The sequence below is a fragment of the Pelodiscus sinensis genome, chromosome 1, assembly GCF_049634645.1.
Source record: "Pelodiscus sinensis isolate JC-2024 chromosome 1, ASM4963464v1, whole genome shotgun sequence".
Lineage (NCBI taxonomy): Eukaryota > Metazoa > Chordata > Testudines > Trionychidae > Pelodiscus > Pelodiscus sinensis.
In genome coordinates, this window is record NC_134711.1 from 619,222 (window position 1) to 643,214 (window position 23,993).

Here is a 23,993-nt window from a genome sequence, read left to right on the forward strand (position 1 = left end):
CAAGGAACGCATCCACTGTTCTGAAAACGTTTTCGGAAAAGCGGACGCGCTTTTTCGCCATCCCCGTAAACCTCTTTCTACGAGGAATAAGGGATATGTCGAAAGAGCACTTTCTTTCGCCATTTGGCGCCTCGTAGATATGCCAAATTTTGAAAGCGCCTCTTTTGAAAGTAAATCGGAAAAAGATATGCGATTTGCATACCGCGAATTGCGTTTCTTTTTCCGATGTAACACTGCAGCGTAAACGTGGCCTGAGCTACCCTCTCCGATTCCCAGACCGACCCTCCTAGGGATGGAGGCGTGCACCTGTACCAGATGCTGAGATGCTGAACCCTCGCTGTCACCCTCAGACAGAGTCCAACGCAGAAAGACCAACGTGAATTAGGGCTTTACCTGACATTTTGAGCTCCCCGATCCGAAGGAGGTGAGGCCAGTGCTGGAGCGTTTTGATAAAGAAAGGATTTGTGACACCCACAACGACGTTCGGCCTGCAGAGAAACGGTGGAGATACAAGTGGAAGCCAGAACTACAACGCCCCAAGGTTTCGCCATGTAACTTGTGCTGACTGAAAAACGCATCGAGAGAGGCTCCAGTCCCAGAGTACTTACGGGGCTTGCGTCCTGGTGGTGTACTCCTTGAACTCACTGTCGTGGATAGTGAAATACGGGCGGTAGTCACAGCAGTACTTCAGAGGGGCGAGACAGCTGCAAGAACAATACAGGGACAGTGTCGTCATCATGAAACCCTGCACGTGCTAGAAAGGAACAAGTCTGGGACAGGCCAGTTTCCCAGTGGCCGCTGCTTTGCGGAGCCAGAGGAAACACATGGAAGATTTGCCCCGTCGCTCACTCGACTGACAGCATATCTACCCCTTGAGCTACCAGACTAGGGAGGGAAGCTCATTCCAGCTCCGACAGAGCCAGCATGCTAAATACAGCGTAGCCACAGCAGCACAAGTGGCAGGAGGCGCTAGCCACTACGAGCCCGTGCTTGTGGCCTCACGTGGGTACGTATCCAGGGCAAGTGGCCCTCCTGTTGCTCGCACGGTCATGGCTACACGCTACCAGAGCTAGCGCAAGGACACCTCCTTGGGACGGGGATCCCAGCCTAGCTCCAAGCACAGGGATACCCTAAGGCTGTGGCTCTCAAACCAGGGCCCGAGGGCCGCTAGCTGCCCACAGCCGCCTGGCAGGTTGTCCGCGGCTCAAGGCTCAGCTCCCCTGCAGCAGGGAGGCTGTGTGGGCACTCCAGCCTCACAGCCCGCCCCCAAGCTTGGAGTGCCAGCTTCCCATGGGCGGGAGGGGGGGAGAAAGCCCCAAACCACAGCCTGGGATCTGGCTTATGGGGGGAGCGAGCGGCTCCGTGTGCTGCTGCTTCCCCTCCCCCCCGGCTGGGGGAACGGCAGTGCACAGATGGTCTGCCTGGAGGCTTTCCCCACTGCCGCCACTGGCCGGAGTCATGGCCAATGCAAGCGGTGGGAGGTCACCACCAATGGGAGCAGCACCTGGGAAAGGAAGTTGGGGAGGAGGGGGAACCAGGTAAGTGCCCCCCCATCCCTCTCGTGCCCAGACCCTGCACCCTCATGCACCTCCCTTGCTCTTGCTCCCTCCATCCTGACCAGACACCCGAATCCCAGCCGCACTTGCACCTTCCCCCCATTCCAGACACCCCATCCCAGCTCACTCCTGCACTCTCCCTCCCAGCCAGACCTCATGCGCCCAAACCTCCCACCCAGACTCGCCACCCTCACCCAGTCGTGTGCCCCACCCCATCCCGCTCCCTGGTAGCCCCTTCCTGCACACTAAACCCCACATTTCTGGTCTTACCCCAGAAAATATGGGGGCTCACAAAATCTAGTAAGCCCAGGACCCCAAAAGAGTTGATCTGGCCCATGGGAAGCCCTGAACCTTAGCACTCTCAGCCTGCTCTCTCCCCTACCCCGTGGGGCTGGAGCGCCAGGAGAGTGAAGTGTCTTAATTAGGGGCCACACCAGTGAGCGTTGGAGGGTTTTTTGCTTTTGCATTTTTAGGGAGGGTTTATGCCTCTCCCTTGTGTGGCCATCGACTGATTTTTCTGTGGCTCAGAAGCCGCAGACCCAAAAAGGTTCCCTACCCTTGCTAAATAAAGACAATGTTGAAACCTTTTGTTTTGGACATAAATTAATATCTTACTTTTTTAAAATGAAGCTTGGTAAACTAACATGATAAAGTTAAAGTAATTAATCAGTTGAGTTTTTTTGATTAATAATATTTCCCTTCTTACCAGTTAAATACACCCCTTATGTACAGCGCTAGTAGCCCAATATGGTATTTAGAGATAAGTGAAAGCTTTCTGTCATCACGGGCAGCTGGCTGGTGGTCCATGGAAAGGTTTGCATTGAGCAGGGTGGGCTGCGGGCCCAGAGCTTTGAGAACCACTGCCCTCAGGCTACGTCTACACTGGGGCGGTTTGGACACAGAAGTGCTGCTGACACGCAGAAGTCGCCAAAAGTGAAAACCGGTCAAACCCGATTTTCTGCCTGCCCTGGTCAACATTTCGTGTCACACCGTTGACATTTCATGGTCACCCTGTTGGCAGACAAAGCAAAGCAACGCCAGTGAGCACCCCGCAGTCCCTCTCCGAAGCAGTCTGCCTGCCACTGGGTTCCTAGCAGGGCAGAACAGAAGCACTCCAATGATTTGTTCTTTGTTCCCCAAAGGGAGCAGCTCACTCAGCTGTCAGACACTTCTCAGAGCTGTGAAAGGGGAAGGGCTCAGGCCTGCAGGGATTTCAAAACAGTAAGCACAGTCCTCAGGGCAGGAATTGCGAGATACTGGCGGATGTCAGTTCTCCCAACAAAATGCACAGCAGAGTCCACACTGGCTCTCTGTCGATAACAAGGAGAGGAGAAAGGACAAAAGTCTCTGGCTGGGGTGGAAGCTTTTTGTCCCCAAAACTGGCTGGTTTTCTGCTGACAAAAGTCACACTGCAGCGTGAACGCTCTCACTGCTTTGTCACCTAAAGGCACTTTTTGGTAACCAAACATGCCAGCGTAGTCAAGGCCTAAAGGGGCTGCTGAGACAGGATACAAAACGGGAGAGAGGAAACTTCAAAGCCTGGGAACGGGCAGGATAAGCCACCTTTGGTTTATGAAATATCATCAACTCTGTCGCGTTAGAAATTCTTCCCATTCTCTTCCCAGTTCAGGTGGCATAGGAGCAGAACGCAGTAATTCTGCCTTTTCTTATTTTACATATATATTTGTATATATAAATGAAGTCAGATGCCATTCATCTGACACAGCAGTGGTTCTAAATGGAGGAGATTTAACAGCATCCTTCGATAGTCACCTGCAATTCACATCAATTACCTGGTAAGTGCCAGCACCATTTCTGAGGAAATGGCAGGGGATGGCGCCATTACAACTACTGGCTCCCCCAGTAGCATCAGCTCCCACAGCATCTGGATGTGAATTAGCACTGGCTGGAAGCATCTGTTAGCGAAAGGAAGAGTAACGGGGTAAGGCTAAAAATGGGAGTTCCTGAAAGAACAGACTCCTGAGTTAGGCACATTCAGTTATACTTCTGCATCTGCACATTCAACGTCTAGGATGGGTTTCTAATATCCTGCAGCAGTGAGTTCCACGAGGCAATTATGTACCTATATACACTTTCTGCAAGTCATTTAAAATGTGTTAAAAGGAAACATTTTAAGTTCTCATAGTTACCCAGTGGAGCTCATTGATCATGAGATATATTTTAAGCCAAATAAAGCGCATATAAAAAGGAATAGGACCAATTTCAAGGGTAAATCTGCCACGACACAGGCTGATCCCCAGCTGAAGACAGGAAGACTAGGTGTTTGTACATACAAGAGCCCATACATGCACTGCAACATGTCTGGAAATGGGTGACAGGAGAGGGATCACGTGAGGATTACCTGGTGTGAGCCCTCCCTCTGGGGTACCTGGCATTGACCACTGTCAGCAGACAGGACGCTGGGTCTCACCCAGTCTGGCCGTTCTTATGCAACGCTCCCCAAGCACCATGCAACTCCTACCAACCCAACATGCAGACGGACACACTTTACTGACAAGAAGGATCAGGATCCGCCCCCATGACCACAACCTCCCATTTAGCTAAAGAAGAGCATGAGCGGAGAGGAAGGAGATGGAATGGGAGGAGCGTGTTGAGAGAAGCTAACTCCCACCTGAAAAGATCCAGTTCATACACACTGGGGAGAACTAACGGGGCCGGTAACAAGTTCTGAATGGGAGAGAGGAGAGAGGCAGTTATGAAGGAAAATGTCCCAAGCGCAAACAGTGGTCACTCTGAGTTGCTCACCTCAGTCACACAAAGACAATCCATCGACAGTAAGTACCAAAGCATCTAAAGCTTAGACAAAGATAATGCTTGGAGAGCCAAGCGAGGAGCAAATGCGGGCAGCCTGCAGGGCAAATGGCCGACCCCTTCAGGGTGAAAGGATTTCAGTTTTTACCGTAGGAGCCAGCCAAAACCCTCCCTTCTGAGCCTGAGAAACCTCCCCACTGCTCCCTCTGCACCCAAGCGCGGCTTGGGACAATGATAATCCGGGAAGGTGGTGGATGCTAACAGGCCCCAAATGTGTGAAAGGAAACCGCGCAAAGGAAGGAGGGAAGGAGAAGGGATTGTTAGCAGGGCTTACGATGGCAGAACAAGGAGCAATGATGTAAAACTACCCAGGAGAATCATTCAGGGACTTCTCTGCCCAGGTAGCAGCTAAGATCATTCTTGCTAGGTGGGAGTTTGAAGAGTTTAGTGAAAACCCTTGAGAGAAATATTTAAGGAGTAGCTGTTCCAGGCAGCACATTGGACAAGTTCCAAAGAGCTCCAATTCTACATGAGCCTTCTCTTCCTCAGTGATCTAGACTCTGCTTCTTGTTGGGCCATTTGGCACAATTCTTTTCTTCACCTCACCTCTTGATTGATCTGCTTCAAAGGGCTTGATCCGGGTTTGTCCACTCTGGATGGGATTCTCACCTGGGTTACAAACAGGAAAAGTTATTGGGGGGCCAGGCTCAGCTGACAGGCATGAACACTTGCTGAGATTAGGAACAAAGGGAAAGCATTTAGAGCTAGCAAGCGACAAGAAACGTGCCGTCTTTCTAGTGCAGTGCACACCAGGGCTTGTGGCTTGAGCATTTATGAGTTGAATATCAGGAGCAAGTACCTGAATGACAATTCCCATCACTGGAAGGTTCAGAGTCTGTCCTGGAACAGGAGGCAGCCACTGATCAATCTCATTGCACACTGCAAAACATGGACAATGGCAAAACTTTAAACTGAGGGACAACTGCAGCCAATTTAGATCGTTCCGGTGGCCTCTGCTGTGACCATATCCGCATTGGGGCTGGTCTGTGTTACAGGAGAAGGTATCTAAGGCTCTGTCGACACAGGGCAGGTTTGGCGCCGAAAGTGTTGACATGCAAAAGTGAAAACCGGTCAAGCCAGTTTCTCTGTCTCCCATTGATGACATTTCCTGGCCACATGGCTGACACTAGCATCCTGTCGACAGGCACAGCAAAGCATTGTGGGTCAGCATCCCACAGGGCAGCTAGTCCCTGCGCTGCTTGGGATTCCCTTGTAGCTCTGGGAGCTCTCCATGATGAGGAATGTCAAAACAGCACGGCCATCTCTCCAGCCCTCCCCCTGCAGCAGCCTGCCTGCCTGCGGCTGGGTTCCTAGCCGGGCAGAACAGGAGCATTCCAGTGATTTGCTCTTTGTGCCTGAAAGGGAGCAGCTCACTCTGCTGTCAAGACACTTCGCGGAGCTCTGACAGGGGAGGGGCGCAGGCCTGCAGGGCAGCAGAGATCACAAAACAGTGAGCACAGTCATCCAGGCAGGCATTGTGGGACACTGGCGGAAGCCAGTTCTCTTGACAAATCAAACAGCAGAGTTCACACTGGCTCTTTGTCGCCAAAGGGAGAGGAAAGACAAAAGTCTCTTGCAGGGGTGGAAGTTTTGTGTTGCCAAAACTGGATGTTTTTTCCTGACAAATGGCGCACGGCAGTGAAAACACTCTCACTTGTTTACTGCTAAAAGGCAGTTGTTGGTGACAAAATGTGCCAGTATAGACAAGGCCTAACTCTGCTTGCATGGCAGCTCTAGGCTCCGATGGGCTAACAACATCCAGGGACCACAACTGAGAGCTGGGAGACTGTCACTCCCGTGCTCTCACAACAGCACCTGAAGTCAATGGGAGCTGTGTTCTGAATGTGTAAAGTGACACGTAACACTAAGCGCTCAAATTAAATCAGGTCCGAGGTGCCTCAAACTGGAGGCTGAAATTAAGTGGATACTTTTGACCTTGCTTTCTGTGCCTCAGGGAGAAGGTGGAAAAAATAGTCTATGATCATGTGACTAAACACTATCATAATCCCTGAACACCAGGGATTCAAGTTAAGGTAGCACAGGCCACCTTAATTCTTGCATTTCCTAACTTCTGAACACTTGATTTTCCAGCCTTAATAATGTTCTTTTAACAGTTGTATGGGTACAATAGGAGACCTACCCGGAGTTACTCGGGTCCTTCAGGGTCTGGGGGCCTGGAGGGTGTGTAGGAGTCAGGGCAGGGGCTTAGGGCAGGGGGCTGTGGATATGGGGTGTGCAGGAGTCAGGGCTGGCATTGAGGAGGGGCTCAGGGCAGGGGGCTCAGCAGCTGTGCCCTAGGGCAGGTCTGGGGTGGGGCTATGCAGCTTGTCTTCCTTCTTCTCTCCAGGGCAGGGAGAGGGGAGTGCCTCACAGCTGGCTCGCCTGGTTCGGGACCAGCCTGGGGGAGCAAGGCAGAGGCCACACAACCTGCCTGGCATCTATTCCCTGGGGCAGGCTGCAATGATGGGGCGCCATGCTGCCAGCCAGCGGCTGCCCCCTGTGGTCATTCTATCTCTGCGATCACACCCCTGCCTTTCCATTTGATGAGAAACAATCGCATTCCACACATCCCACTGTCCCGGAACAATCCAATCCTGACTTTGCTTTAAGTTAGGAGAAGAGGAAGCTGCCTGCCAAATTTGGTGGGCCTAGCTCTTCCTGTTTAGGAGGAATTCTTGAACAAACAGACGTGACAGACAGACACACAGGCAGACTTACGCCCTGAATCTCTCAAATAAACAGCAGATGTATTTAATGGAGCTAATTTACTTTTCTGCCAGTACCATGCAGCTCTGCAATCCTTTGCTGCACACATCTCAATAGCCCCCGCATATGCTAGTAATAGATTTCTGTCCCCATTGCAAACCCCTTCCTCCCACTGTCTCTCCTTACCTGCCTCCAGGCATGGCTCTAGCTTGTCAAAGTACTCGGGAGCAATCAGCTGCAGCAGAGACTGGAAGAGGTTCACATAAGGCAAGCGTGACACCAGCACTAGAGACTGAAAGAAAGACACCGATGAGCCAGGCTAGTGCCCTCACCACTCCCTATACAAAGGGTGCGCAGATGCTGGCCGCCTACAGCCCGCAAAGGCATCCAGCCAGGAGCCCGAAGGCTGAACCTGTGTGGCCCAGAAGGGTGTTTGCAGAGCACGTGCTCAGCCTGTGGGACACCTGATGGTTATTTTGAACTGGATTCTCCAGGTGTCTATGCTCAGGGAAGAGCCGGGAAGGCTGTAGAAGCAGCTGCAAGGTGGAAGGAGCCAACCTAGTAGCCTCCAGGAGGGACTATTGCACAGTGAGAGAGGAGGCTACTAGGGATGTAAAAGGTTCAGCAGTTAACCTCTCACCTGGCAAGCACTAGGTTTGCCAGGATGCTTACTAAGCAACCGGTTACCAGGACAGGCTGGGTGGCAGGAACCCAGGCAGGTCAGGGCGGCCGGCAGGCGGGTCCCTAGCCCCAACCCCGCTGGAGCCCTATCCTAGCTTCACGCAGCCCTGCCACATGCCAGGTGAAGGCAGGAGGGACCCCAGCACCCACCCTGCCCAAAACAACAGCCCCAGCTGCACCAACAACCCTGCGGAGGGAGCCTCAGTCTTGGCTGTGCCGGCTGCCCCAGCCCCATCACGCTCCGGCAGCAGCCACGGCCCTGCCAGCATCCCCAACCACGATGCGCTTTGAACGCGGGTAGGAGGGACACTGGCTGTAGTGCAGTGGCCTCGTGAGACCAGCCCCGGTTGCCCTGTACTGGCCCCCCAGTGATTTACCGGCTAAACAATAACGTTGTAATTGTTTAACCAGTTCACTATTTTAAACAATATTTACAGTCCTAGAGGCTACAGCGCGCACAGAAAAAAGGTCACCAGTGTAAAGAGCCAGGAATTGCCAGCGGTCCCTGTGCAAGCCAGGGATGTAAATAACCATTTAAATAGTTTGCGGGTTAAACAACTGAAATTGTAACATTTAGCCGGTTAATCATCGGCCAGGGTCCGGCCGGCCGGCTCCAGCATAGCCAGGTCTGGCTGGCCCACACGGGCCGAGTTGGAATGGCTGGGGTCCCAGCTACCTGCCCCAGTGTGGCTGGGGTCAATGTTCCCTCTTATTTTTTCCCAACCCTGGGCAGAATACATTTTCTTACGTGCACTGAAGCCTGTGCAGATGTGCACCACCAACAGAAATACGCTGCTGGCTGTAGGCGCTTTGCCAATCAGCAATGTGGCACCTGAATCTCTCCTGGACGGCTGTCCAAGCATTCAGCTTACAGAGTCCTGCTGGGCCGAAATGGAGCAGCCGGGTTCGGGGCATTGCCTGCTGGCCCAGCATGGCTGGGGCTGGAGTCCTACTGGGGTCCTGCCAGCCCATGTGGGTCAAGTCAGAGTGGTGAGGGCCCTGTCTGCCACTCGCACTCAACCAGGGTTGCTCCAGCCTGCTGCGGCTGGCCGTCCAATCAGTTACCCAGTAAGCATTCTGGAAAGCTTAAGGCTTACCAAGTAACTGGCGAATCTTTCACATCCCTAGCACAAGCGACCTGAGGGAGGAGGGTACAGAGAAGAGCTAGAGACCAGATGCAGAGAACGAACCAGCAGATCGTAAGTCCGGGCCAGGTAAAGAATTCATATGTGGAAGACTGGAGCAGACAGACGAAGTAACGGAAATGAGGGATCTTTTTCCCAGTTAATGTACCGTCATTTTGTTCTCTGCCCATGTTTCTAACCTCACTGGATGCTAGCTCGGTCATTAGTTTTTATACCGCCCTCCAGTTCAGTATCCCTTCCGTGTGCTGCTTACTCTGCTTTCCAAATCAGTCACCAAGATCTAACTTGGATCTCTGCAATAACCACTGCACACGCTCTCCCATCCAGTACTGTGCCGATTGGTGCCGTCTTCCACTTTGCTCCAGTCTAAGGACTTGTCTACACCACCACGTAAGTTGATGCAACTCACATCACGCAGGGATGTGAAAAACGAACTCTCCAGCCTCCCCTCCAGGCGACACAAATTACAGCGACGTAAAGCAGCGTCCACATTGCACTGTTGGCAGGAGGTGCTCCTGTGGTGAGCACTCTCCTGTCAGCACAGCATATCTTCCCAGCTGCTGGGCCAGTGTAGGTGACAGGGTATTAGATCCAATGCTTTCACATTACCCTCTACTGCTGTAATTCTACCTCAAAAGCCATCAAGTTAACTTGGCAGGCGCTCTCCAGCACTGCCCAGATTTCCATTGTCCTCCTGATGTAAGTGTTGTTTTTCTCTCAGTGACTGATCCTTTATTTCACTGTAGACACACATTGATGAGCAATGCTCTTTGGAACACGGTCTAGGAGATGAGCACAGAGCTAGGCAGAAGAGGAGCAGTGCACAATACAATTACAGGGGCAAAGCAGCCTCAGTCATCTGTCACTATCAGACTGGCCTGTTGCAAAGGGCTCTCAATGACAGCTTTAACTCCCCTAAGATTCAAACCCTTTAACAAGGGCTCATTTTAGTTTTGATGGGAAGATCGAAACCAAACTGGGAACTGAGTGGAAGATGGGACACTGGGCTGAATGGACCGTTGGTGTGACCCAGAGAGGCTGTTTTTATGTTCTAACGGATAACGATAAAATGGATGCCTTCAATGCATTGGAACATTTTCCTTTCCCTAGACTTGAGACAAAGAACGAGTCTGAAATTCCGTGCTCCTAGAGGCACCAGCTGTGTCTTCCTCTACTTCCTCTCCTCCTATTTGGATAATGTTCAGCACATCGCGGGTACTGCCATCATACTATGGATGTAAAATCCTGGTTACTCAGATAACTGGCTAAACCTTAGGGATTAAGGTTAAGTGGGATTCCCCCCCACCCATGTAGGACTGCTGCTGTTGCTCCCCCCCCCCTCCGATGGGGAACCAGCAGCCCCAAGTGTGTGTGAGGGGAAGGAAGGGGGGAGTTGGCAGTTTCGGGGGGGGGGGGGGGGGGGCAAACATAATTCTGGGCTGTATCAACGGGAGTGTTGTGAGCAAGATACAAGAAGTCATTCTTTCACTCTACTCTGCGCTGGTTAGGTCTCAGTTGGAGTCTTGTGTCCAGTTCTGGGCACCACATTTCAAGAAAGATGTGGAGAAATTGGAGAGGGTCCAGAGAAGAGCAACGAGAATGATGAAAGGCCTAGAAGACATGAGCTATGAGGGAAGACTGAAAGAATTGGGCTTGTTTATTTTCAAAAAGAGACGACTGGGGCGGGGACATGTTAGCAGTTTTCAAATATCTAAAAGGGTGTTAACAAGGAGGAGGGAGAAAAAAATGTTTTCCCTGGCCTGTGATTACAGGATAAGAAGCAATGGGCTTAAATTGTGGCAAGGGAGATTTAGGTTGGACATTAGGAAAAACTTCCTGTCAGGGGGGTTAAACACTGGACTAAACTGCGTAAGGGGATTGTGGAATCTCCACCACTGGGGATATTTAAGAGCAGGTTGGACAGACCCCTGTCAGGGATGATCGATGGTGTCTGGTACTGCTGGGAGGGCAGGGGACTGGATTTGATGATCTCTTGAAGTACTTTCCAGTTCTGGCATTCTGTCTGCTCCTGGGTACCAGGTGATACTTGCCAGGTAACCAGTTACCCATTTACAACCTGACATCATATAAACAACAACAAAACACCCCATCACTGTGCTCCTGAAGCTGGAGTACACGAGAAGGGAAGTGTGTTTCTTCAGGGACTTCTCAGGAATTTACGACCCAGACAGATTGTAAATCACTGGTCACATGATTTATCTAGCATGGTGCTTCTTGTGGGCTTGTTTGAGAACTACACTTTCCACACAGTCCAGCTATTGCAGCTTTTCTTCCATTTCCTCCAGCCATACTTCTGATGCCACTGCAGGGCTGGGGAGATTGTGAAGTACAATGGACAGATGCTAAGTTACAGTGATATGCTGCTGTAAAGCAGCAAGCTAGCCAGTCTGAACACTCACCTTCTGGAAGTAACCTCTCTTCATTGAGCTGTCCTTCACTTGCCTGAAGTACACATAGCCGAAGTAATGAGCTGACTCCCGCTGCAAGAAAGAGGTCAACAACACCACTGTCAAGGATCTTGGTACCTCCGACACCCGTCTTGAGCCTCTCAGTCCAAGTCTCAGAGATCTGGAAGTGCATCTCAGCCCTGCACTGCAGTGTCTCCCCACTACTCCAGGTCTGGTCTTCTCGGAGGCAGCCGTCAGTGACAAGCTGTGGCAGATTTCATGACATGAACACGTAGGGAGGCGACTGGGCCATGAACTCACAATTGCAGCACAAGGAGTTGAACCCCAAGTGTCACCCAGCCCCGTGTACCGCACCCACTCCTGTGGGCTGGGTGCTCCCACAGACATAAACTAGCCAGGCTTGCCTAGAGTCGAACCCCAGAAACGCCATGTTGCTGTGCAGCCAGCTCGTGCGTGACTCTCAGGTTCGGTTTGGGGTGCTGTGGAGTAACACCACCTCCTGAGAAGAGGAAATGCCTGCTCACTATCGCTCAATGGCCATCTCCCCAGACAGACTCCTGACAATACCATTCTGGCTTTAGCCAGGGCGGGAGCTTTGACAAAGGACCGGAAGGACAGAGCTTGTAAGGCACAAAATACCAGCTGATAAAAATCCCTCACTTCTGTTTGCCATTTACATCCCTGAATTCCCACAAGTGGCACTGGGACAGAGATGGAGTCCAATTACAGACACAATGCACCAGGCCTGCTGTTCCTTGGGGCAGGCTTTTAGAACACATCAGGCATGACTTTTCCAGCAGCAGCATCTAGAATTTCGCAGTTCTTCCATCCCTCCGGCCACGTCCCTGAGCAGGGACCCCTCCCCCCTTGATAACTGGAGAGCCTTGTGACTCTGCACCATGAGAGCACTAGGTGGGGAGTCCCAGAATTCCTTCACAGCAGTCCCAGGAGTCACTCCCCAGGGCACACGCTGGCTGCAATTAAGAATCCACACAGGTACTCAAGGCACCAAACGGGGGAGAGGGAGGGACAGAAAAGAAGGACAAACCAATGTGACTCTCTCTTGCTCTAGTAGGGGAATTGGTACCTGACCACTGCGTGACATGGACTGACCAGTACAAGGGAGAAACACAGGCTAGAACACGGGTGCAAAGTTATTTCAGGCCACTAGGGGTACGTTTACACTGCACGCTTATTCCTAAATAGCTTATTTCGAAATAGAGTGTTCACACTACAGGGAAGCCTCAAAATGAATCCGAGGCAGGCTCCCCTAATGTAGATGTGCTCTCTCGATGTAGAGCCCCAGGAGGCACTGGGGAGGAATAACTTAAAATGGCCCTGGTGAGGGGCTATTTCAAAATAGCAGCAGTGGAGTGTCTATAGATGCCTTATTTCAAAATAGCTATTTTGGAAGAGACGTTATTCCTTGTAGAATGAGATTTATGGATTTTGGAATTAGCCATCCGTTATTTTGAAATTATTTCGAAATAACACAATGGCTGTGTAGACGCACCCTAGGACTCTAACATTTATCCTCTATTTGAGTGCAGCAATAACAGTCAGATCCTGCTCCTTCCAACCCATCACATCTTGCTCTTTATTGCCACAGAGAGGTGACATCCTGGGCAGTATGCTCCTCTACAAACATTCAGATGACTGGGATTCCCTGTGCTGAAAATTTAGCCCTTTGTGATTATTCCATGGTCTGAGGCAAAATTCAGAAAAAGAGGACAATTATTTACAGGAAAAATCAATCCATGTGCACATTCTGTTTATACATGCATGCATGCTACTGTTCATTTTGCAAGTGCAAGCTGCATACTGAGCAATAACTAACCTGTAATGTTAGCGGGGCTTCTGTGTTATATTCACCATCCTCCCCAAAACGCGTGTTCCTCTGCCCCCCAGACTGACGGAGACGGAAGCTAAACTGAGTATCTCCTAAGCCGCCTGAGACAGAGACAAGATTATACACAATCAAGAAGAAGCTTCAGTAAGGAAGTTCGGGACTTCATCAAAAACATTTAAGGAAGTAAAAGCCACATAAAAATATCAAACTCAAATTAGCAGACATGGTAACAGCAAAACTGTAGGGTCAATTAGTAATTAGACTGCAGGAATTTGCACTGATTAATTGATTATGCACCCATTTTCAGACAGTGTTCAAGACATCAGCCAGTAATCCCACTGAGCAGCTGCAGCCATTCCCCCTACGAGCCACCAGACTGGAAATCGACACATGCAGAGTCTTAATCCAAAAGTGCATCAAGGCGTGGTTGGGAACGCAAGCCAGTGCGCCATTCCGCAGAGCCAGGGGCAAATGGCCAAGGTGAACGAGTTCCACAGTGGGGAACCTGCACCCTGAGAACCATCCTCCCCAAAACGTGGTATTGGACATGGTATTGAAGCATGAAATTCTCTCCACAGAGATCCCAGACTAACCAGGATGGGCAGAGAGACACTGGCAGAAGAATATGTGCAAAGTGAATATGTGCACAACCTTTGTGTCTCCAAAGCATCCCCGTGCATGTGAAAGGAGAACCAAACTGGGACTGTATACAGGTCTATGGAAAGCTGGCTAGCCCGTCCAAGGATGGGCAAAATGCAGCCCACAGAATTCTCTCTTGCTGCCATTCCTACCCCTAATATCTATGTGCAGCCCACAGCAACCACAGCTGGAAACTGGAGGGATTGATTTAGGATCAAAGAGCTGCATATGTAAAGCTTGGCTAAATTATAATTTTGGCTAATCGATGACTAATGCATAATAGACAATAGAATGCCCTTCACATTTCTGTAGATGTTTACGTCTCACACAAGGAAAGGGATTATTTTGTGTATTATGGGGAATACAGCTGGAAATAAAGGGATAACGCTAAGATGTAGGATGGACAGCAGAAATCTATTAGAAGCAGAAAGGGCTCAGAAAGGGAGTGATGGAAGCACCATCTCTAAGGACAGTTAAAAGTCAACTGGCCAAAACCCCGGAGAACGGGAACACCCGTAGAGGGATTCACTGGAAGTGGCCTCAGGCTTTCCATTGGATAGCTATCCTTCCGATACGCAAACATGGACCGGACCCCTTCCCCAGAAAGACTAAATACATTTCTCTCTGTGCCGAGCCCTCTTCTGCATCAAAATTAGATCAGCATGGACCGCTGCAAGTCTGGGGAAAACTTAGCCCCCGCTGCTACTTTTCATACCCTGGCTGGCGCCTGAAAAGCGTGAGTAAAGCTTGCACAGAGAAATTCTCCCATCAGCCACTAGATCACAGGTTCTGCATCCTTTTAAATAAGGATCAATATTCAACAGGAAGCCTCTCCATCCAGCCCTGAGAGAAGCCTTAGCACTCTCTGAGGTCTTTATTTCAGAAGATACAGCCCATTGCTCTCTCTGGTACATTACAGATGCTGACTCACTTTCTCTCTAATACGAACCTTAGGGTACGTCTAGACTGCATGCCTCCTGGGATGAGGTTTACCTGGTGGTCGACAAATGCCTTTGATGTCGACACCCGCGCGTCCAGACTATCGCGCTGAGCCAACAAACAGCTGATCAGCTGTTTGTCGGCTCAGCGCGGCAGCCATGTAAATTTAAATGAAGCGGCGATTATTTAAATCGCCGCTTCATTTTCCCATGCCTGGTAGCCTAATCTACATGCCTCTGGCGACAGAGGCATGTAGTCTAGACGTACCCTTAATGTGTCTCTCATAGCAACCATCCCCATTCCCCATGCAGAACCAGAGATGCCACCTACCTGAGTAGGAGTCTGGGAAGGACAAGTAGCAAATGTTGGTTTTCTGTAACAAACAAGAAAATGTTGTAAAATACCCTCTACCACACACCCCCAGATTCTCTACCACACCCCCCCAGATTCTCTAAGACAGAAGAAGTTATCCTACCTCTTTTTCTGTCAGTCTGAAGTCATAAGGATACACCAACTGCAAAACAAACATGAGATGACAAGCTTAGTAGGCTCCGTGCACTGCTACATTCCCCAAACTCACCCCCACCAAGCCGGTGGTTTTAATCTATATTGTCTCCGGGCGGTAAAAGAAAATCAAGTTATATAATCCTGACCCCTGCTCCCCCAGCTCACACCATTAACAAATAAACATATCCATTTAGAACTGGATAGTACAGGGAGCAATCAAAAGGCAGCCTGTGGCAGAAGCCACATTTATTAGATAATTCTTTCTGTCTACAGATCGGTTTGTTCACATTTTTATTTTGATATCCCTGGTTTAAAAACTTGGCATTCTGCGAACTTTGAAAACTAACTACTAAGTAGCCTGAAGCTTAAGCCTGATTGCAGAGATTGCCGATATGATGACTCTGCCCTCTAGAACAAGCCAAACAGAACTATTCTCAATCAGCATGAAACTGTTTCAAAGTCCTTCCTCCTTGCGGCCCCATTCAGGAAAGCATTTCTATTCAGGACAGCACCTAAGCATGGGTCTATACTTAGCTAGGTTCAAAAGCAGAAGAAACAACTAAGAAGTCTTGTTTCTAAAAATCAGGAGGAGTGAGGAACAGCTTGCCTGGATCTAGCTCCCGAGGCTCAAGGCTCCTCCCGCACAACACTGGGGAGTCTGCACTGGTACTCAAACCCCACTGCTGCCCCACTCCAGGGCTGGAGCACACAAAATCGACTAGCCTGGGACCACCTAGGCTCTGGTGTGTGAGGGGAATGTGGGGAGTGTCTTTCTGCTTCTTAGTTGTGGCCCCGACTGATCCTCTCCAATTTCTCCATATCTTTCTGGAAATGCGGTACACAGAACTGGACACAATACTCCAACTGAGGACTAACCAGCGCAGAGTAGGGTAGAAGAATGACTGCTCGTGTCTTGCTCACAACGCTCCTGTTAATGCCGCCCAGAACCATGTTGGCTTTTTTTGCGACAATGTCACACTATTGACTCGTATTTACCTTGTGGCCCACTCTGACTCCTAGATCCCTTTCTGCAGGATCCTTCCTAGACAGTCGCTTCCCATTCTGTGTGTGAGGAACGGATTTTTCCTCCCTTAGTGGAATACTTTGCATTTGTCCTTATTGAACTTCATCCTATTGACCTCAGCCCATTTCTCCAGATCATTTTGAATTCTGACCCATCCTCCAAAGCACTTGCAATCCCTCCCAGCTTGGTATCACCTGCAAACTTAATAAGCGTCCTCTCTATGCCATCATCTAAATCGTGCACAGAGCCCCGAGCTTCTGACCTCGCAGGGCTGATCAGTCGCCTGTGAAGCTGTGCTGCCACGCAGCTTAGAGGGAACACTGCAGGGGACATGCCGCTGCTTTTGGGAGCTGGGTGGAGCAGGGGAAGCCCTAGGCCTCACTCTCCAGTGGAAGTTTGAGGGCCAGATTACAATGATTGAGAGGCTAGATGTAGCCTATAATTTGCCCACTCCTGCTCTGGACAGTGTAAGGAGCTTCTCCGGCTAAGAAAGGAGAAGTAAACTCATTCAGCATTTCTGTCCAGTGGCAACTACAGAAATCTGAGTGCAACTGACATTCACCAGCAAGATTCTTGCCAGAACAATAAAATCATTCACAACCATAATAATGAGGAATTCTGACACACGAATATTGGTATTACTGATATATCCCACCCAGGATCCATTTGGATAAAAAAAGTGTTAAAAAACTACTACTAAGCAGCCATGCACCAACTACCCCCAATAGCCCTTCTGGACAGAAAATAAATCATGTGGCCAAATGCAACTGCACAGGGGAATTTTAGGTAGGCGAGTTACCAGCAGTTAGGAAGCATCTAGCACTGGATGACTTGCAAAACAGGGATTTTCTGGGCACAGTCTAATTCTGAGTGTCTCAGGAGATAGTTCTGTTTCAGAACAGTATGAGAACCACCTGGTATTCAAATCAGAAGCTGTTTTCAAAGCTTGGCTTCTCCTACCAGTCTATTAATAGCGACTGTGGGCTCCAAGCCAGAGCTCTGAAGGTTCACAGGATCAAGCCTGTCCTAGCTCTAGTAATTCCTCATAGCTTCTTTGGCAGACTGGCCTAATCAGCTTCAGTAAATGAGTCAACTATTAGAGACTACGCTGACAGTGCAGCTCACCACACACAAAAGGTACAAGCCTTAAAACCCTGAGAACATTTATGACTGCTACAGAGCAGTATTGAAGGGGCAGATGCGTGGAAAAAAGGCTAAAGAATGATACTTTCAGACACTAAGATGTGATGCATAAGAACTGCCCAGCAGAAGCACAATTATTTTCATAAAACAGCTGGTGTATTTTTGCAATGAGCAACTGAATCCTCACTCAAATCACAACAACCATTTTGATCTTCAGTCCAATTTTTCTCAAACTCTCACTTGAGCTCACACAGAAGAAAAGGTGCAAGAAGAGTCGAGTCCTACATGCCTAAGTCTACTCATTCTCAAATGATCAGCCAACTGAGCAGTTCATGACTCCAGTACAACCACACTTTCTGGAAGACTTACTACTAATTCTGATACCACCTCTTCTCAAAGACAAGCCACTCAAATAAAAACTTTCAAATATGGACATTGACCTCGGCCCCTGTATTTGAAACACTTTGGGCCTGATTTTCAGAGATGTGAAGTATGTACTTCAATTAGAGCTGAAGGCAATCAGCATTTTGGAAAATCTGGCCCAAATGTCTCAGGCTGACTATTCAAACATTGAGACCCTCAAAAAAAAAAAATCAAATGTCACTTCTGGAAGTAAGTTGGATCCTTAAAGTTTGCAGATGATACGAAGCAGGGAGGGGGTTGCAACTGCTTTGGAGGATAGGGTCATAATTCAAAATGATCTGGACAAACTGGAGAAATGGTCTGAGGTAAATAGGATGAAGTTTAATAAGAACAAATGCAAAGTGCTCCACTGAAGAAGGAACAATCAGTCTTATACATACAGAATGGGAAGCGACTATCTAGGACGGAGTACGGCAGGAAGGGATCTAAGGGTTATAGTGGACCACAAGCTAAATACGAGTCAACAGTATGACGCTGTTGCAAAGAAAGCAAACATGATTCTGGGAGGCATTAACAGGCGCGTTGTGAGCAAGACACGAGAAGTTATTCTTCCGCTCTACTCTGTGTTCATTAGGCCTCAGTTGGAGTAGTGTGTCCAGTTCTGGGCACCGCATTTCAAGAAAGATGTGGAGAAACTGGAGAAGGTCCAGAGAAGAGGAACAAGAATGATGAAAGGTCTAGAGAACATGAGCGATCAGGGAAGACTGAAAGAACTGGGCTTGTTTAGTTTGGAAAAGAGAAGACTGAGTGGGGACATGATAGTGGTTTTCAGGTATCTAAAAGGGTGTCACAAGGAGGAGGGAGAAAAATTGTTCTACTTAGCCTCTGAGGATAGGACAAGAAGCAATGGGCTTATACTGCAGCAAGGGAGGTTTAGGTTGGACATTAGGAAAAACTTCCTGTCAGAGTGGTTAAATACTGAAATAAGTTGCCTAGGAAGGTTGTGGAATCTCCATCTCTGGAGATATTTAAGAGCAGGTTAGATAGACATCTATTAGGGATGGTCTAGAGACAATACTGGGTCCTGCCATGAGAGCAGGGGACTGGACTTGATGACATCTCGAGGTCCCTTCCAGTTCTAGTGTTCTGTGATTCTATATCTGCTTCCCCGGTGAAATGAGCTAACAGCACTTACTCAGGAGGAGGCTGGAAATAAGTTAATACTCATTACATACTTTGTGAATGAAACAAATCCAGAATATTTAAGATATAACACTTTGAATTGCAAACATGTACTGTGTATAAACAGGAACATTCCATTGTAAAGATCCCTTGAAATCTAAACAGTAGCCCCAATTGGTTGAAGTCATTCTGTATTCTTTGCCACTAACACCAAGTTAACAGTATGCAGCCTGCTTGTACTGTTGACAAAAGGCCTTTCCACCAAGACTCTCCTGATGAAATCTACGAGGGCCCTGAGTGTTCTGCTGCTGTCATAGCAACAAAAACTGTATCTCTGGATATGGAGCCTGGTAGTTTAAAATAGCCCCTCTGCACAAAGCGCCTGTGTTTGGGGGGTGGGGGGAAAGAGGTTGTGCTTTTGTGAAATGGGTTATTTTAGAACTATCAGACCCCATTTTCAGCACTCCACTGTCTGTTTCTATGACAGCAGCAGCCAAGCAGTCAGTGACCTTGTAGAGTTCAATGGAGAATTGCTAGAGGTAAGATCTATTCCCAGCAGCACCTACAGGCTCCTAACTGTTAATGGAGAGAGAGACACAAAGAAAAAAAAAAGACAGAAATATTTTAAAAATTTGCTTATTTCTATTGTCAGGGTGACAGTGAGAATAACCTGAACCAGCCTTATGGAATTAAGATCAACTTACTAGGGTTATCATCTTTGGGATACAGGTTATTAACAATGCAGTTGTGTAAGTGTTGTTCTCTGGTAGGAAGGGGGGAAGCTAATGAACTCGGTCCTTTATCAGACTTGGAACCCTCCCCCCTGCAGGGAGCTATACACAGACTAGTCCAAAATGAATTCTCCAGAAACCACGAGACAAAGAGGAGACTTTTGGGTAAAAAAAACCTGAGTTTAAAGTGCCTCCTAATACAGCAGGCAGGCAGACAGACAGGACCTCTGGTCTGTGGAGGGCCCCAATCCTCAAGGAATGGTTGGAAGGACTTGGCCTACTGAGGCTGTTTGTTCTGAGCTGGAGTTAAGATGAACTGGTAACCATGGGGACTCCTGTAAGATGGGGGGTTGAAGGACTCATCTGCCAGAATCCATGTTAGGAATTGAGAAGTTCCAGATAAACTTGTGCGTGTGAGTTTTTATTGATTTTAACGCGCCTTCTCTGGAATGCTTTTTACCTTACATTTGGCTTCCTTAGAAAGCATGGTGCAGTAACTTAGGGCTGTCGGCAACCATTATCGTCAGTCTCTGAGCAGAAAGCAAGCAGGTCTGTTTATGCAGACTATCTGTGCAGGAAATACAGTAAAACTGTTCAGCCTGGACATACCCTGGTCAGAAGAGAATAAGTTGCAGTTCTGCACCTCAGAGAGGCAACAGCTGGGGAACAGGAAGTCTGAGAGTGGATACCCTTGCTGGACCCCTGGGGGGAAATACAGGTACAGTTGCCCTCAACTGGGATAGGCACTTCATAGGCTATTTGAGGAAACATGCTGGTGTATGACTCAGAACCTATGTAATTATATCTGATTCCTGCGTCAGCTGATGCCTACTTTTGTAACACCTATTATAGGGTTTGAACACCACACTACCAAAGCCCTGACTTAAGCCAATGGAACACTTTCCATTCAAGACTGAATATCTGTGCTCAGGGATCACTGTGCAAACAGCATACAAATTATGCAATGTTTGGAAACATGCAATTCCTAGGCCACACTGTCAGCTGTAAAGGTGCATTAAGAGTTTCCATTCATTTGATAGCTCCACAATACAAATTAGTCTTGCCTTCATGCATATTGTTGTTAAAAGCAAGAACTGTGCACCCGGTCGGCTCCAATTTCATGGCTTATATACAGATCTAGAGCAGCAGGAGGATGGAAGGAATTTACTGGTTTAATAACACTGAAAGCATCCAGATACCACTGGAAGAATTATCTTTAGAACAAATATTTGAGACTGCACAGTTTCAAAGAGCCTTAAAGCACAGCTGAGAAAATTAGGTCGCTAGTGTTTTTAATTTTTGTACATCTCCAAAAGCTAGTTAGGCACTTTGAAAAAATAAAATAAAGTCTAGTAGGCAGTTAAGAAGCTCCAGGATTTAGAATGATTGTGTCCACAGTACAAAGAAGGAATAATTTTTCACTCTCCTGTTTCATAGGTGGACTGCAAGGTTTGAAGGGAGGGGTCGTTTGCCTTCTTTTCAGGAATAACGTCAGTATCCATTTATTTAGTGAGAAGCCAAACAGACAGTGCCAAAGAAAGGCAACGGTAAGGCACATGTTAAGAATTCTCAAACTTAGTCACAAGGTAAGCTGTAAGTAAATTGTCCTTCACCTATTTTGTATCTAAAGGAGCACAAAGCAACTTTCCCATTGCTTAATATCTAGGTGCAGCCCTCAGCAATTTCAGGTCTCAGAATGCAAATGTTGCTTCAATCAGATCTACCTCTATTGCATACCTGTGGCGGCCATATGTGGAATACGCCCTACTCTAGATCTAAGACACATCACTGCTGTTGCATGGATTTCCACTAACATGCAGAAAGAACACCTTTTTTGGGCACCTGTGCATCTTCATGCACAGATTGCCAGAGGCTGCTGCAAAAAGTACAGCACCCACCCAACCTGAGCAAAGTGGAAATGCTTTTCTCCCAACCTTTATATCCCTTTCGCGGTGCCACTGGCAAAGGCAAAATTTGTCTAAGTATTTATGAAGTGTCAGTCTGAAGGTGTGCACAGCAGCTGGGAGGGTGCTGTCCAGCATGGGTAGACAGGTACGCGTTAGCATGCTAAAAACAGCAGTGTGGCCACAGTGACACAGGCCCCAGTTCAGGCTAGCCACTCATGCAACACATCCTTGATCTTAGCCACACGGCTATTTTGTGTGTGCTAGTGTGAACCAAGCTTGTGTGTCCATTTACCCCAGGCCTTGGCAAAATACCCTCCACAGGCTGGATCCGTACCATAGCCCTTCCCACTCACCTCCATAGACCAGCTTTGCCCTCATCTCCCACCTGGCCCATACTCCCAGACCCTGCTCACCACCCTGGCACCGCAAACAGAGTGTGTGTGGGGGGTATCTCCCAGTACGCCTCACCCCTATGGCTTCCTCCCTTCAGGTCCCTATCACTCTATGCCCCCTCATACTCACCTCCATGCCCCCCATTCTGCCTACCATGTACCCCCTGGCATTCTCCCTGCTGATTCCAAAGACCCTTTCACCTCCATGTCCCTGGCCCCATCCCCCTCACCCCATGTTCTTCTTCACCTCCATGCCCCCAGAAGCCCCCCTCACTCCTGCCTGCCCATGGCCCTCTTCACATGCATAGCCTCAAAGCTCCCTTCAGCCCATACACCCATGGATCCTGATCTCTCTGCCCATATCCTGTCATACTCCATTGCATCCTCATCTCCATACCCAAGCCCCTCTCACTCCATGCTGCCCATAGTCCCCTCACCCTAACTTCCCTATGACGTCTCACACAGCCCCCCATAGCCCCACACAGCCTCCCTCACGCCCCATTTCTGCAGCCGCCTTCGTCCCGCCTCCCATGGACCCACGTGGCCCCTCACCCTACTCCCCTGTGGCTCCCAAAGGCCCCACGCCATGCCTTCATCCTGCCCCCTCCTGCAACCCCTCCACTCTGACCTCCATGGCAACACGTAGCCGCCCCCTTCCTCCCACTGCCGCTCACCCTGCCTCCCTCCAGTTCCCAATGGCCCCACATGGCACATTCATCCCACCTTCTCCCTGAAATCCCCCACAGCCCCCGCCCCCCACGGCCCCATTGCCCTCCATAGCCTGCCCTGCAGCCCCACCTCCCACAGCCCCCTTACCTCTCATAGCCCCGCCCCCACAACCCCCTTGGCCCCATAGCCCCGCCCCCTTGGCCCCCATAGCCCCGCCCCCTTGGCCCCCTTGCCCCGCCCCCTTGGCCCCCTTAGCCCCATAGCCCCGCCCCCACAGCCCCCTTGGCCCCATAGCCCCGCCCCCACAGCCCCATTGCCCTCCATAGCCTGCCCTGCAGCCCCACCTCCCACAGCCCCCTTACCTCTCATAGCCCCGCCCCCACAGCCCCCTTGTCCCCATAGCCCCGCCCCCACAGCCCCCTTGTCCCCATAGCCCCGCCCCCGTGGCCCCATAGCCCCGCCCCCGTGGCCCCATAGCCCCGCCCCCACAGCCCCCTTACCCCCCATAGCCCCGCCCCCACTGCCCCCTTGGCCCCATAGCCCCGCCCCCACAGCCCCCTTACCTCTCATAGCCCCGCCCCCTTGCCCCATAGCCCCGCCCCCATCCCCCCTTACCTCCATGGCCTGTCCCAGCTCCAGGTCGAAGGTGACGACGCAGACACACTCCAGCCAGGCGGAGAAGCGGGCCCAGGGCAGGGGGGAGGCGCCCGGCTTCGGGTGGCCGCGGGCCCGGGGGTCGGCGCTGCGCAGCGCGTCCATGGCAGCGGCAGCCCCGCCCCTCCCCCGCGGCCCCGCCCCGCCCCGCGCGCCGCAGCGCCCCCTGCCGCCCGGGAGGACGCGCCGCGCGGGCCAGGACCATCGAGAGGGCCTCCCGCCCGCTAGAGCGGCCACCGCGCCGCTCCGCCGCGCAGCGAGCCAGCGAGTCCGGCAGGCAAGGCAGGGGCGCGGGCGGGGCTGGCCGCCACGTGGGGCGGTCTGGGCACTGCAGCCTGGCAGGCTCGCGGGGGGGGGCTGGGACTCCTGGGATCCACCCCCCTCCCCACTCTCTGCCTCAGTTTACCCAGACTGGGATCCACCCCCCACTCTCTGCCTCAGTTTACCCAGCCTGGGACCCACCCCCCTCCCCACTCTCTGCCTCAGTTTACCCAGCCTGGGACCCACCCCCCTCCCCACTCTCTGCCTCAGTTTACCCAGCCTGGGATCCACCCCCCTCCCCACTCTCTGCCTCAGTTTACCCAGCCTGGGATCCACCCCCCACTCTCTGCCTCAGTTTACCCAGACTGGGATCCACCCCCCACT

The 23,993-nt window shown here is 50.4% G+C and overlaps 1 protein-coding gene across 3 annotated transcripts in view; it reads right to left on the minus strand.

The window, feature by feature from the left end:
* DENND6B (DENN domain containing 6B) overlaps positions 1-23,498 on the minus strand; it is a 41,306-nt gene extending 17,808 nt beyond the window's left edge. Inside the window, exons 1-13 of one of the 3 annotated variants that reach the window (XM_075924156.1) lie at positions 23,310-23,438; positions 20,187-20,294; positions 15,252-15,290; positions 15,107-15,149; positions 13,187-13,299; positions 11,341-11,421; positions 7,281-7,386; positions 5,188-5,267; positions 4,935-4,997; positions 4,189-4,244; positions 3,350-3,472; positions 609-704; positions 394-488 (exon numbers count right to left, since the gene is read on the minus strand). In XM_075924156.1, coding sequence (XP_075780271.1) covers positions 394-488; positions 609-704; positions 3,350-3,472; positions 4,189-4,244; positions 4,935-4,997; positions 5,188-5,267; positions 7,281-7,386; positions 11,341-11,421; positions 13,187-13,299; positions 15,107-15,149; positions 15,252-15,290; positions 20,187-20,213 — 922 coding nt within the window. In that variant the 5' untranslated portion in view covers positions 20,214-20,294; positions 23,310-23,438. Of the gene's footprint in view, positions 1-393; positions 489-608; positions 705-3,349; positions 3,473-4,188; positions 4,245-4,934; positions 4,998-5,187; positions 5,268-7,280; positions 7,387-11,340; positions 11,422-13,186; positions 13,300-15,106; positions 15,150-15,251; positions 15,291-20,186; positions 20,295-23,309 lie in introns of all 3 variants that reach the window. The other 2 variants (XM_075924152.1, XM_075924146.1) reach the window with 2 other exon arrangements.
* Between the last annotated feature and the right edge of the window lie 495 nt (positions 23,499-23,993).